The sequence below is a fragment of the Fusarium phalaenopsidis genome (genome assembly GCF_050370095.1).
Source record: "Fusarium phalaenopsidis strain FUZ10S chromosome Unknown contig_32296, whole genome shotgun sequence".
Classification (NCBI taxonomy): Eukaryota; Fungi; Ascomycota; class Sordariomycetes; order Hypocreales; family Nectriaceae; genus Fusarium; species Fusarium phalaenopsidis.
This window is the reverse complement of record NW_028145408.1, coordinates 1841140-1855999: the sequence shown is the minus strand read 5'-3', so window position 1 is coordinate 1855999 and position 14860 is coordinate 1841140. Positions and strand designations below refer to the sequence as shown.

General features: G+C 53.5%; 3 protein-coding genes across 3 annotated transcripts; all 3 read right to left on the bottom strand.

Moving 5' to 3' along the window:
- Window positions 1-3944: 3944 nt before the first annotated feature.
- LRP88_06143 (uncharacterized protein) lies at window positions 3945-5039 on the bottom strand (the record flags this gene model as incomplete). The annotated part of the gene is made up of 5 exons (XM_083242683.1): window positions 3945-4250; window positions 4299-4516; window positions 4578-4790; window positions 4842-4868; window positions 4928-5039. The coding sequence occupies 5 exons, from the start codon at window positions 5037-5039 to the stop codon at window positions 3945-3947; spliced, it is 876 nt and encodes a 291-aa protein (XP_083101619.1).
- Window positions 5040-6205: 1166 nt separating this feature from the next.
- Window positions 6206-6409, bottom strand: LRP88_06142 (uncharacterized protein; the record flags this gene model as incomplete). Its single annotated transcript, XM_083242682.1, has 1 exon — window positions 6206-6409. One exon carries the CDS (start codon window positions 6407-6409, stop codon window positions 6206-6208), a length of 204 nt encoding a protein of 67 aa, XP_083101618.1.
- Window positions 6410-13771: 7362 nt separating this feature from the next.
- Window positions 13772-14173, bottom strand: LRP88_06141 (uncharacterized protein; the record flags this gene model as incomplete). The annotated part of the gene is made up of 2 exons (XM_083242681.1): window positions 13772-14074; window positions 14129-14173. The coding sequence occupies 2 exons, from the start codon at window positions 14171-14173 to the stop codon at window positions 13772-13774; spliced, it is 348 nt and encodes a 115-aa protein (XP_083101617.1).
- Window positions 14174-14860: the final 687 nt, after the last annotated feature.

The following is a 14860-nucleotide window of genomic DNA, read 5'->3' as shown; positions in this document are numbered from 1 at the left end:
GTGGGTGCGATACCAGGAGCGTAGGTCCCAAGACAGCCCGCGTCAGGTCTCGGCCATGGGAATACGTCCCCAAGTGATGCACAACCAGAACTTGAAGGGCCAACAATCAGCGGTGCGGCCTGATCAAGACTTGATCGTACCCCTGGCAAGGGTCATCCGGCAAGTGCCACGCCTCGGTGATAGTTTCCACGGTAATTCGCGCCACCAACAACAGTAAGTGAATCTTCCGCGTGCATACGGAATCCCGTGTTGAGCGGCAGTAAGGAAGTCGTTATCAGCTCGCAAACCCCAACCGGGCAGACGACGAAAGTGAATCATCCCTCGACCGACGGGTTTGTGTCGCTGGAGAAAAGACGAGATGAACGCAGCTGGGCTTGTCCTTAGGCGGGTCCCCTCAAGCACAATGTTTGAACTGAGCGTTGAGCTTTAAACGCTGCCACCATCCGTTCACCAAGTCCTGCTTTAATAGCTCTTGGCCCAACCCTACCCTCGCCCTCACGGTTGACAGACTGCTAGGCTTTCGAAGGAGAGCAGATCGACGGCATTACATACCACGACCATTGTGTCCATTTCAGCTCTTCGGCTAAATAGAGAAACCAGGACAGGAGCCCAACTGCGCTGGCGCAAGCTCATATAGCAGGGTAGGATTTGTCATCATGCTTGACAGCTTTGACTGGAGAGCTTGGTAGAACTGCTGTGATGAGGCGGAACGCGGAGAGACAGCAGGGCGACCAGTAAGATTCGCTGGCCCCCTCTTCGACAGTGAAACATATACAGGACGCAACGACAAGCCTGAATTTGGGCAGATTCAGGTCGTAACAGCCCATGAAGAGGAGAACAACGAGCTTCCTCATTGTTGCTAAACCCCATGCATGCCCCACAGAGATGGCACAGGGTGTTAAAGCCGCAGTTGAGCGCTCCGAGAGATCCCCGGAGCGAGCTAGCAATGGACCAGGGCCGCTCACGATCCCTATAAAGCTGGCCCGCCCCGTTGTTTTGGAAGGAGGCCGATGTCTCGAGAATCGGGATGTCGGAGGCTCGCGATAGATCGCGCCTCATGTGGAGAGGACGAAATGCCCAGCGTCTGGTTGAAGTCAGCATCTTCCCTCTGGTGGGTTCTATCCAGCGGATGCCGAATTGACACAACTGACCTTGTTCCAGCCCCTTCTTGCCACACGCAGGGTTGATGCTCAGCTGAGAAGATCTTGTTGACGAAGTGTTGACAATTCGATACTCGACGGACTCGAAACCATGATCAAGCCCAGACTGCTAGAGTTCTGGCACGTTTGACGGGCAGCATCAACCAATGGCCTCGGGGTTACCCGTCGTCAGTGATCCAAGATGCGAGTGCATCCATGCATGCGGCGGTGGCTTTTCTCCTTCGCTGGTGTTTGTTCAATACTCGTATTTCGGGACCAAGTGGTTGCGCGACTCGGGCTTGTGTCAACAGTCGCATCGTCTCCGTCGAACGGCTTTTCATCGTCAAAGTATCGGATCCTTTTTACCGTGCGGATCGCCTCGAGGCATTCGGGCTCGACAGAATAAACAGGATGGAATTGGATGTCAAGGTTTGGGTTGTGGGTGGGTAGGTAAGTATGGCTTGGGTGCGGACATGATGAACGGCGGTGAAGACGGGAGTCGGGGGTTGGGGGAGTTGCCTTACTCTTGACGCAGAGCCCTCCCTATACCTGCCTAAGGAATACATCGCTGATAGGAACCAACCACCAATATTGCTTCAACAACCAACTGATAGACTTCTTTGGTATCGGATCCTCTCCACGTCTCGAATTTTCATTGCTCACGGATTAATTACTATCGCTGGTTTCACAAGCAGTTCATGAACGGCATGGACCTGGATGCGAGTTGAGACCGTGGGTCGCCAGCGCTTCCCCCTTCCTCCCTGACCTGCCAACCTACCCACCGATACCACCAGGCTCTGGAAAGACTTGTCAGTTTCCAACGCCTGCGGCTGACTAACACCATTGGCTTCATCAACCCCTCCTATCGTGAGGTTGATACACCATCCTTTCCCGCCGTGGGTTGGATGCGATGAATCCTTGGAGCAGAAGAGGGCCGTCTCCCGCGTTGGATATCTGTTGAAAAGAGTCTCCCCAACGTATCAGGCACAGGCCATCCACCCTTGCGTTTCCATCAGCATCCCTGACAACCCTCAACGTGCCCAGCTACAGCTACGACGGTGGACGATACATTAACTGGGTAGCTTGGTTGCCTTGCGAGGGGGGCGTGTGCTTGATGCTGGCGGCGGATGAATAGAAGCGAGAGTCATCCTGGTCGCGACGAGCATGCCCTAATACCAAGGGTCACACGCACAGAACACCACCGGCCAAATACCCCCCGATACTGACAGACGACGGCTGAGAGACGCGAAATGTGCGACGGATGGGTCGAGCACGCACGCCACAAGATTTACCGGCCACCGTGGAAACAAGGAAATTGAGCTCTGCCCTGCTAGCAGCTCCCATCACAACACCGAGGTGGAGACGAAACAAAACAAGCCCACGACACGACGGAAGAGGCGCGCCGACGTCAGAACGCAATGGCGTTCGTTCAGAAGCAGCGGACACCGATCTTGTCTAGAAGCGGCGGGCGGCCGAGCAGTCTGGTCTGATGGTACGCTGAGAGCCTGTCCAACGCGCCAGAGGGGTTTCATCGCCTCTCGGCTCCGTCCCCTTTCGCTGTCTGCTCTTGTTGATGGGCTTTCAGGGCAGCCAGAGCAACTTTTTGCCTTCCCATGAACATGTTCCCACAGGGCGTGCAATCTCTCAACAGATGCTGAACCCCTGCTACCACGCTCCCCATCTGCAAAGGGATCTATCTTGGTCTCTCTGACTCCACTTCCGGGAGATTTGACAATGAGATGCCTGGAGATCTTGTTGACGTCGCGAATCTGGGCGGCCTCACCATGTCCAGCCCGCAGAGCATGACCCCCGCCAGTCCCGTCTCGACCCCAAGTACATATGACACTGCTCAAATGTTACGGCCTTTAGAATGTATATATAATAGGCCAAGATAATGAAAGAGACAACCTAGGAATATAATGCTGATCTCTTACATTTGCGGTCTTCTTCCTTGTGATGACCTTTGAGCTAGGTACCCTCGGGGGAGGATAGCTGATGAGGTCTCTGTACGAGTAAGCAGATGAGCTTAGCATGGCTGAGAAACAGAAAACAATTCGACCTTCTACCAGCCTCTTCCCCGCTCATGCTCTCCATGCGACTGTGACCTCTCATTGTAGTTCTGGTCTAGGCTGCCAGTGAGCGCTAGGTCCCTCATTGGGTTGCCCCAGAGCCCCGTGATACAGAGCACATGCCCCGGTTCCCTAGGTAGGTAGGTAGGTAGGTACGGAGCAGAGCCGCGTTGCTGGCAGACTCCCGCGTTCCCACCTCTCCCCGGGAGGGTGCCACAACCCCGTTCTTGCTCTCGGTCTCTTTCACTCCTTCACCCTCAACCCCATCTCCAATCGTTTGTCTCCCAACTCATCTATCACGCGTTTCCTAGCTGAAGTGCCCCCTTTTCTCTGTAAGCCTCGACCCAACTGCTGTCTTTTATTTGTCCTGCGTTCCTTACGTCCTTCTTCTTATAATTACAAAGGTGGCCAGCAGCTTTCGCTAGACACAGAGACACTGCGCATGTTCGAGTCCTCGCGATGAATGATGTGACCAGCCAAAAACGTCTTTTTCTATCTCCTTACATCTATGGACACCGAAAAACGAGAGACTGACGACTACAGCAGCATTGCATTCTCTTCCCTTCAACGACCTCCTCACAACCCCCCCCAAAATCGCCTCGCCATCTTCGTGTTTACAGACCCTTGACGAGGCCTACCAGCTCACTCAGCCAGCCTTTATGACCTCTCCCTATTGTTTATGCCTAGAAAGACGGCATCGGGGTCGGTCTCGTTACTGGAGCACGGCAGCGAGCACTCAGGTTTCGGAATTCTTCATGTTGGCGACAAGCACAGCTGCGTATGCCAAGCATAACACCAACTGCACCACGTAACCCGGCATAGACAGCTGGATGATAATACCGAACACAAACAAAAACGCTATATACGCCCCGACATAGACCGTAGGTGATGTCACATCCAGGGCTTGAAGGGCGACAGGAACACCAAGAAACGCGGCCATGCCGCAGTTGACGAGAGCGGAAACGAGGACAACGAATACACCGATCGGGTACTCCATTGAGGTAACGCCTTTGTCATGGTCGAATTTGGACCCAAACAGTTGCTAATGCGTTTAGTTATCAGGTCTGTACCAGCGACAATCCCAACTTACGAGAAGAAACTCTCCCCATTGGTATTCGGCAGCATTGCGAGCCCAGACGTCTGGTAAATCTAGGTCATGCAGCATCGCCCAGTCCTCACGGGTGCCAGTGTGAAGAGCTGCGTCAGGTCCACGCAGGCAGTGTTCGAGGACGGCTTGGAAGCGGCCGAAGAACTTCTTAGGAGGCGACCTCAGCTTCACCGTCTCTCGGAGCAGGTGTACCAATTGAACTGCAAGCACAGTAAGTCTACCAACATTCATCCGACAACCCAACCCTCGGAGGCTACTCACAGTGCTCAAAGTGGAGTTGTCGGTAGTCACTGGTTATCTCAGCTAACCTGTCGCTACCTGTGGCTCTGGCATGCTCGAGTTGTTGCCAGAGCTCCCGAAGGCGAATGATGTCTGTGTGTATCAAGTACATGGATTGGCCAGTGAGCTTTGGCGTAAGCATGTACATGACATCTCGCTGGCAGAGATTTGCGATGCTGAGTAGACCATTCCCGACTGGATCCTGTGAGCTAACCTCGGATTAAGATGATGTAAAGAGCTACACACGTTCGTTCTCACTACCAGCTTCGATATCTGCAGTTCGGTCTTCGGTTAGCGCTCTGCGATCATGATGATTGACCTCTTGTTCGTACCCTGTTCAGAGAATGCATCTGCATCGGGCCCCGACTTGTCATGTGACGCTGTTCCCACTCTGGTGCGGAGTCGCCCGAGCATGTCAACGAACCCCGATACGCCTGGATACATGGCTGAGGAGTACGGCACGGCTTGCTTCAGTGAGGGCTTTTTGGACGGCAGACGTTTTTTGCCTGGGAAACCAAGGCGTTATTTATCCAAAATGATGGTCTCTGAGCTTGCATCATGGCATGCAGCACAGCTCAGCATGCTTCAATCATGGAAAGGCAACCACCACACAGCCTCGGAACTTCATCGTCCCTTTGGATGATGGCACATTGTGCCGACTAAACTGTCACCAATGCGACCCTCGACCCCGAGCTCATTGCAGAGCTTCGCGACCCAACACGCATGTCATGACAAGAGACGACGAATGAGGATGGCTCTCCCGAGTCTGCCGCTATACCTGAAGGCCTGCAGGCTGTCATGCAAGTCAAGTCAAGCCAGGTGGCGCCTGGTGGAAGTACCTTTAGGTATTCTATGGCCCTTGCTTTGTCTCTCCTCTGGGGATGCCCCAGCTCGGCTGCGACACGCCGCACTGAGCAACCCAACCGTGGCAGGCCATGCGACAGGGTGGACCGCCGCGGCTGTCTGTGCTACGCTGAAGCGGCTCGCGTTTATTGTCGTCTGTAAAATGTGATAGACGCAACTACATGGCATAGTTGAATTGGGTCTGACATGAGCCCTGATATGTCAAAGGCCTCTTCAGAGCCTCAGTCAACAGTCAAGAGTAGTGGAACTGCTATTTGTAGGCCACTTGCCCTGTGGATTTTGAGAAGCAGTCGGTTCAACAACTGGAGGCTATCTTGTTGTTTCATTTGTCTACTAAGCGCGCGATCATATAAACGACTCAAATGCCCAAACTACCTAGAAATTGAACTCCCATCTCTCATCACCATCACCATGTGGGATATCTTCTCCTCAAGCCTGGCCAACGCGCTGAGAGAAGTCATCAGCATGAAAACGAGATATTATATGAACATGGCTCCTTACAACTACTCATGATGTCACCATTTTCGCCAGTTCTGAGCCAGTGTAGTGGTTCAAGAATATATCAGCATGAAGCTGAGACGAACTTAAATCGTGACTAATTTGTCAAAAATACCGAGTTGTGCCCATCATAGAGAAGCTTTGGTGTTGCACTATTGGACCTGTGCAAGTCAGGGCTCTCGCTCAGGTAGGGCTGATTGCCCTGCAAGGCTTCTTTGACGGATTCGCATGGCGCCGGTTTCGTGGGGTTAAGCCTGGGGGGTCTTGGTCTTGGACTTCTGGCCCCTGGGCTTTTGGTCCTTGTGGTCGTCTCTGGACTTGCGATCCCTATGACCGTCCTCGGACTTGGCCTTGGACTTGGCCTTGGACTTGGCCTTGGATCTGGATTTAGAGTCGGGGTTCGGCTTGGGAATAGGCTTGGGCTTGGGCAGATGAAACACAATCCGCTTCATTGTTTGAAGGTCTTGGTGCGTATGGGAGATGGTGGTGGTGATTAGGGCAAGAATCTTGCCGCCCGCGTCGGGATGATTAGATGTAATTTTTCAAAAGAGGGAGAATAGTGCAGGACTTGTGCTTCTCAATTCGGCATAGGATAAGACTATGAGAGCTGTGCTGAGCAGATAGATAGATAGGTATCTAGCTACACCAAGAATACTGCTAGCAGTCTGACCTTTATACCCAAACAAGACCCTTGGCCCATTCTACTCTCGTCTCGTCTCGTCTCGTCTCTCTTCCGCAGGCAGATGGCTAGTGAACGCCTCCTCCGTCGCTGCAGAACTTCTAACCGTGAACCAGCAAAAAAGCAATTCCTGAGATATGATGGGCGTAAGCTGGCCACGCTTCCGTGGACAACTGACTTGAAAGCGAACACGAAACTGAGTGGCTCACGGTTGGCTGAAGGAGGGTGCCGCCATAAAATATGGCCCTTGTCTAGTCGCTCCTTGGCTAGGGCTGGCCTACAAAGGCCCTGGAAGTCTGGGACTGTGTCATGGGTCCCCCAAGAAGCACGTTTCGGGGTCTGTGTGGTGACAGGGCTGATCATCAGGATGGCGGGGGATGCGACGTCTCCCAAGAATGTCAGCGAGGTTCGTCGTGCTGTGATGCTTAATTGTCCAACCTGTCCATCAATGTGTCGGGAGAACTACCCGTCAGAACCAAGCGTCGACTCAAGACGTCGTTCGTCGTCGTGCCTTCACAATTGGCCATCCTCCACCACTAATTGTCTCGGAGTTGTGTATCACACCGACATCGTGCTAATGGAGTTCCATCCCAGCAACGACAGGGCTCAATTGCAAGCTAGGGGGCGGTCCCGCAGCTGCTCCTCAACAAGCGAGGGAAATTGGACTGCGGAGACTCTAGGCATCCCATCTCTTTAGACGCGGCATTGACACCCGCTCGTCGCACGCTGAGGGATCGGCTCTAGGTGACTCTGCTCATGAGCAAGGTTGACCACCGTGGGAGCCGTCTTGGCCAGCTAGGGACGCCACTTTCCATGCACCCTTGGACAGGTTTAGCAGTGTGTCCCGGCCTATCCAATGGAACCATCCGCGTTGCTCTCGAACATGCCGGGTTCGAGGTCGATAACACTTTAGCAGGGCGACAGACCTAGTGGGGAAACGGCAGAGGCTTGTCGACGGGAGGAAGCAGGCTAAGGTTCCCCGGACTCCATTCAGAGGGGGTCCCGAGCAAGATCCGCGACTAAGACGGGCCAAGGTCCAAGCGTACCGACTGATAGACAAGGGGGAGAGGAAGAGTTTTCTGCCACTCCACGCCGCGTGCCGCGACAGGGTCTTTGACAATCGGCCGATAGAGGGGAATCATCCGCATGCGCCGAAACAAGGTGTGATAGCAACCGAGCGATGTTGTCGAGAACGGGCTGGTTATTTCCACCGGGGGATTGGACGATTGGTGGCTCTAGGATTGAATCAGCTGGGGGTTGTGGCCAAATGTTTGAGTGTGGCTCTATCCACTGGCCTCCAGTGTGCAGTGCCGTCAGGATGTGTAACAAGCCGGGATAACGAGGCAGCAAGCACGGGGTGCGATCGATTGAGATGACCGGCTGGAACATATTGAAACTCCTGGAGCTGCCTGCGGGTATCTCCCAGCCTCGCTGTTTGTTGTTGTTGCCGTCACTTGGTCCCCCTCGCTTCCCCTTCGTCGCGCATGCCTACCAAGCTGCGAGAGATGACATCCTCACCCACCACGTTGGACATCAACCTCTCAAATTACACCAAGATCTCCGGGTAACTCGCATGGTAGCCGGCGCGGTCTAGCCATGCAAGGGACGAAAGTGAGGCGGTCGTCCCTGGCGGCTGAATACCACAAATCTCTGACGGCAGAGTCGACATCGCGAGTTGTGGCGCTCCGGGTGAGTCAGAGGGTGCCCAAAATAGCACGATGCGTTCGGAAGCATGCGCAATCTCATGTATCTGGCCGCATCCAGGCGGTCGGGTCCAATCCGAGTTCGAGGAGGCTGAGAACCGCCAATCGCTGGGGAACGAGATTGGGGAGAACCAAGGCACCAACTCCTTTGCTGCGCATGGTACCTTGCAACCTACATGCGTACATGGCCTCCAATCCCGTTTCATTCATCTGTCCAACCCGGGGCCTTCTCGCCTTCAGCCTCTCTCCACTTCTCTGGTGTTGAGTGCAGCAGTCTAGATAGGGTCGCACAGCAGTCCCACGGTTTGATGAACTGACAGTTTCCATGAAGCTCAAAGGTTCGATCATCACCACACAGCAAGCCCTAGCCACGTTCTCCTAGCAAGTATTTAACTACTATCACCATCTGGGTAGTTAAAGGTCTCATTAAAAATGTAATGCTCAGTAACATGGAGCAAAAAATGAGGGGAGTTGCTAATGATCATCATTGTCAAGGGCCAGCGAAGCCGATGATAGTTGTTAGCAAAGCTGATTACCCATGTGAGCTTGAGGATGGATGTTGGATGTGGTCTTGTCGAGGCTGATAATTGAAGATCACGGCAGCCTTTGATGTTGGGTGTTGAGATCGCGGTCACGGCGTTGGTGTTAGGGCTATGGTTCGATTCATGAGGCCGGGCTCTGGTTATTAATTTTTGATTGGTTATGACTAAAAGGGAAGGCGGTCAAATGGCAATGAGAGCAAATTAAAGGTCAAGGCGGTAGGTTGCTGGTGTAAGATAGAAATCGCACCACCTAGTACTAAGTCTATTAAGTAGTAAAGCTAAACTACTACAGAACCTATATTAATCGGCTTCGCGTTTTCAGCGAAGCCGAGTTAGCTTAATACATTAGGTATTAACTAACACGTTATGGGAGAGCATGCTTATACTGCTAGGCACCTTGTCGTCCGAGAATATCTTGCGAATAGAGCATATAACTTCAAGGAGCTGACCGGCCTTCCCAAATGGTATTATCCTCTAAAACTCAGTAGCATGTGCTCTTGACTAATCACAGAGTATTGAACTCCTATATCTAGCCATGCTGCTTGATGCCTGGTGAGTTAAGACTCAAGAGGCATCCACTGTGGTAACACGTGACCACGGCTTTTCGGCCGCGTGGGAGGTTTGGGCTACCCAGTCAACCAAAGAATTGATCATTACATTCAAATGCCCCTAAAGTATGGGCGCGGGGTGGATCAGTTCAAATGAAGGTCGCCTACTCACATCGCCCGTGGTTGCGACTTGAAGTACTTCTCGAGATATTTAAATACATGATGTCCATGTCCTGGACTGAGCGATTTGCTGATACTTACTACCTGTCCTGATATGCGTTCTGAACAGATGAGCGGCTATTCGCACAACCGCGCGGCATTCTCCAACATAAACAACAACCGACCAACACCGTATTAATCACATGTACATCATGTGTCTGTCTAACTTGCAGGGACTTATGACGCACAGAAGCCCGCCTCATGATCTCGGCAACGCTTGCTTTAGCCCCCAAAGCCCGAACGGCTTGCTTCTCACGGGCCGTACCACTCTGGCAGAGGTTGAGACAAGGAGGGTACGTGGTCGAGACCTGGTGTACGCGATGTCCAAGCCTTGGAGGTGCAGTTGCCGGTTACCTCTTCATTGGACGAGAAGTTTCGTGCGCATCGTGAGGGTGTGCGTTGGGAGACGAGAGTCGGTGATACCCTCTGTTTCCGGCTCACCGACTGAAAGCTCGTAGGCAGCCGGCCAGCCAGGGACGCCATCACCCCAGAAGAAGGGGGCTGAGCTTCATGAAAGTCGAAACCAACAGGTTCATCATTCACCGCTATTTGCGATGTTGGAGATAGCCTCATGTTCAGAGGTAGATTATTTGCTGGTCCCGATTGATAATAAGGCGTCCACATGATGGCCTCAGTGGGGGCTGAAGAAGTGTGCAACTCGTGGTGGATGGATGGGGCTTGAGCTGGCAGCCAGTGTTGATAATCTCTCGCCTAGCTTGAACCCGAGATGCTAAAGCCACGCTTCCATGTCCCATTGGCAGACAGTGCCCGAAGCCTCGAGGAATCAAGAGGGGGGGTTACTCGAGAGGCTCTTGAAGCTCAGAACAAACCCCCTGGGGCAACTCGACTGCTCTCAGCGAAGAATCCGGGATGCGCGGAACAGTGCCTCAGTGCACGCCTTCTCAACTGGCTCAGCCGTTGTTGCGGCTAGAGGAAAGGAGAAGCGATCGTTGCCAGGACACTTCTCGTAAGGAGGCAGGCAATCAAATTGCACAGTGATCTTCTTCATAGAACCCGAGAGGGGCACGCTGCAGAGATTGGCGACAAGGGCCCTGTTAGGGGATACGCGCCACCAACGCCAAACGCAGTCGCCCCCGTATATCACGAAGGTGAGTAGGGAGTAGCACGCGCTCGGCCCAAAAGACGGAGGCTCGTGGCCTTGGCCTCAAGAACAAGGCAAAGCCGTCAAACTGCAGGTGCATCAACGCCAATATTGCGGGCGAGCTTGTCTTCTTGCTTGCAGAACCAACTGCATTTCAACCAGAAGACGGTGAGATCCAAACATCCACTAGGCCGGACCACATGAGATGGGCGTCGCGAAGGCTGTGGCGAGTTCCAACACCCCAATTTGCAACAAGTTCATATGCTTATTGTCCTTGTTGGTGATTCAATCCCCCCTTTTTCGTATTCAGACAGATTGACACTGAAAGCCCAAAAGCTCGATAGGTGCAGCTGTTATGAGCCATGGATCCATGTCATGAGCGACATGCAGTCTCGGAATAACTTTGTAAGCCGGGTCGTCTCCCACTCATGATAGGTAGGCAAGGGATGACTATGCCATGCCACAGACAACGTGAAAGGAGCGTAATTGGCTCCCCATGACGCGTTTATCCGCATGTATGTAAAACATACAAGCGCCTAAATAGGCGTCGACAGAAACAGGCAGCGAGATGATACCTGGTCAGGACCATCTCCAATCTGGAGTTGGAGGAGACCTGCAACCCAAGACCCACAGTGTCGGGCAGCATTCGGTGCGCTCCGTCGTGCTAGGGCGATCTGAGGACGGCCCGGACCGGCACTTCACGATGGCTGGCCGAGGCTACTTGCCCCTGAGGGAGATCGAGATGGAGACGACCAACTTCCTTCCAGGCACGGCTCCTTGTCGACTTTCTTGAACCATATGGCCGAATGGGACGACTGAATGTATTAGCTATCATGCTCCTTGCCTCCATGGGACCGGCCCGCTCTCCTCCCTCTACTTACATTCGCGGATGCGGCTTCATCTTCAAGGTACCCCTCCCACCGCATTGTGACGACACGCGATGCTAACTTGGCAGCACCAGGAGTTTGTATGAGGGCCTGGTCCCGAGCAATGATGAACGATTCATCATTCATGATGTTGAGCGTATTATTCAATCGATGGCGAGCAGAATGAGGCCGAGGGCGTTGGGCTAGCTGCGAGGTCGATTGAGATACCTCCTATCGGTTCGGTACCCGCGCCACAGCCCGGATTTGCCGCAATGGCCGACAACACGCCGCACGATATATTCTCTCGTCACTGGGGAAAATGTCGAAAAAGAGGTCGGCTCGTATTGTTTTCGCCGTTCGTGGGCTTGGTTTGGGTTCGAGGGGGCTCAGGTCGAAAACTCGTTGCTTGCGCCAAGGCGACGGAATGTACAGGTGATGATGCAACCGCGCTGACTCGACGAGAAATAGCGGTCAAGGTCGGATTCCTCAGCCTCGCCGCGCCAAACTTCCAATTGTACCTGGCCGGAATACTCTCTAAGACTTGGAGGACGACCGATTGTGCTCATCAACAGTCTACCTGGTCGAGACGCGTCTTGGGAGTGTTTTGTTGGCAAAATCGGCCGTCATTTCGAGGTGGTGTTCGATCGTCTCCAGGATCCAGCAGATTCTAGGGCACGACCCCTTTGACGTCAAATTCTAAGCGCCCGACGATTCAAAGCTTGACGCCTTTTCCGCTTTCGGCGGCTGCTCTGGCAGTTTTCGCTGCTTGGTGAGGAAGTATCGGGGCGCTCCAGGATACCGGCTGGTTGCCTTCTTTTGACGAGCAGTTTCGCCCACACGATCCGTTGCTTCGGTAGGTCGCGATGCCTAAGCTCACCGCCCAAACCTCAGATATACAGCATTGCTTCACACAGCGAGCTTGGACTTTACCTTTGTCCAAGCTTGCTTACAGCTCTCGGCACGTGTCAACATTCTCTCTGTTTCGATCGGCATCCATTGGCTTTGCACAATTCCCCATGAAAGACGGAGAGGCCCCTACCTTTTTGGGGGATAGCAGAGGCATCCTACAAGGCATGACGATAGCCCAGGCCTGGGACCCTAGCGCATTTCCCAACGCCTCAACGCTCGCGATACCTTCGACGCGGCGGCATTGTCAAACGGAGCATTCTGAACGATGGCATATGTCAGGTCCGCCGACCCTCGGAGCAAGAGCATTCGCACCGCCGCCCAAGCATTGACTCTCGTGCTTATTCATCCCGCGATAGAGGCGTCGGGGAGGATATGTACCGACGGGCACGACGACATGGCATCAATTCACACGCACCTGCCATTGGGCCACCCATTGTACACTCCCCAGCCCCCTGCTATTTCCCAGCCCTCATCTTCCACACAACTTGTCCAATTCTGCGGTGGTGGGTAATTTCCGCCAGGTGAAGGTCTCCGCTTCCAGTGTTTAGAAGCCCTTGCGAGACCGACGCTGAGGGATGGAAACTGGGAACTGACAAGAGTATCTCGGCTGGCGGCTCGATCATATGTAGCCTTAGAAGGTTTTTTGCATCAAATCCGCGCAACATATTCTCTTCGGCCCTCATGGTCGCTCACTGTCGGAGTGAACTAGGTAACCCGTAGTCTTTCATAGGACAGGAGCCAGGGCTGGGGAAGTACATGTCTGCCCTACCTGCCTACGTAGGCCTCCCTGAGCCATGGCTGGCAGCGCTGAGCCGCAAGAATACCGGTAGTCGCGGCCAACCCACTTCCTCCTTTCCACTTCACTTTGTTAGTATTTTGCCAACAACAACACTCAATACAAGCAAACCGTCGCGCGTTCTTTTCAAGGCTCCTTGTCCTCTATGTCCATCGCTTTAAAGGCTCTTTATCATTGAATCTTCATATTATATTTTAATTCAGTCAACCGGCTGTTGCTTCGCGCTGGCTTGTCTGACCCAGTCGTCCGCCCCCCTATTGCGCCCTGTGTTTTGGGTATCCAGAGTCATCACAACAATCACTGCAGGTACAACGATCGTTGAAAAGCATCCCGTCGATGTATTGAGCTAGAACCTATACTTACAGTCCATGGTAGGGTCGATACAACACGAAGTTCGAATTCTCTCTCGCCGCGTCGCCTCCCACCTCTGCCCACGCCCCAAACCCGCAACTACTCGCCCTGCCTCATCACAGTTGCCATGAGGGCTGCGTACGCAAGGCAGGTCAAAAGGATCTTCTCGTCTCCACGGAGAAGGGCTTGACTCAGCCAGGCAAAGACGATCATGAACACAAGGTACGTAGCTACCTCTCCCGCAACTGAGTTGACATTGAGGGACTGGATGGCCACGGGAGCACATGCGAAGACGCCGATAATGCAGCTGAAACCAACCAAAATCAGGGCTTTTATGAGACCCTCGTGGTAGTCGTACATCGTGGTCCCCCCGATCTTCTCCTTCCCGGCCAAGAACGGTCTCTGTTGGGTGTCACTACCTTCCATCAAGGAGTCGGGATGACGGGCTATACTTACAAAGACCCATCGTCCAATCCTGGTTGCGAGCATGCGGCCGACCATTTGATCAAGCTTTTGTGGCTGCGAGAGTGATACCCAGTCGCGCTTCATCTCCTCGGCGAAGATGGCGTCGTCCTCAGGTCCTAGAAGAGTCCTCCAGCTTGGCAGGAGATGCCTCTGGAAGGATTTGTCCGGTTGGTCAATCCCAAAAATCTGGCTTGTCTGGAGAAGGAAGCGCTCTAACGATCTTTTAGTTATCCGACAACGAACAAGCTGTCTTGGGGAGAGGCGGTCGGCCTTACGGTATTGGTCTTGCTCCTCAGTAAGCTGCCCCAAAAGTTCCTCGACGTCTTCGCCCGCCAAAGACTTTTGCTGGATTTCTTTCCAGACACGCGACACACGTCGCGCTTTGTATATGAGGCATGGCCACGCTATCGCCGTGCAGCGGGGAGCTATCATGTGCCTCGGATCAAGCTGCTGCTCCTGCGCAAGCCGAATCCACCCTGGTGTTTCTTTTCCGCATTCAATCTCAGTGCCAGATCCAAGAATGTCAAGGGCAGGACGTACCTTTCTTGGGCTGACCCTCGAGATCTGAGTAGCGAAGCAAGGCATGGTTAGCTTATTGATCAATTGCTTCATGGGCTTCACTCAGCACCTGGGGTTGCGGGCCTCTCATCAGTCTGTGTCGCCTCGCTCCAGCTTTGCTGGCAGGTAATGTCTACACTGCGACGTGCAGTGGGCTCACGACCA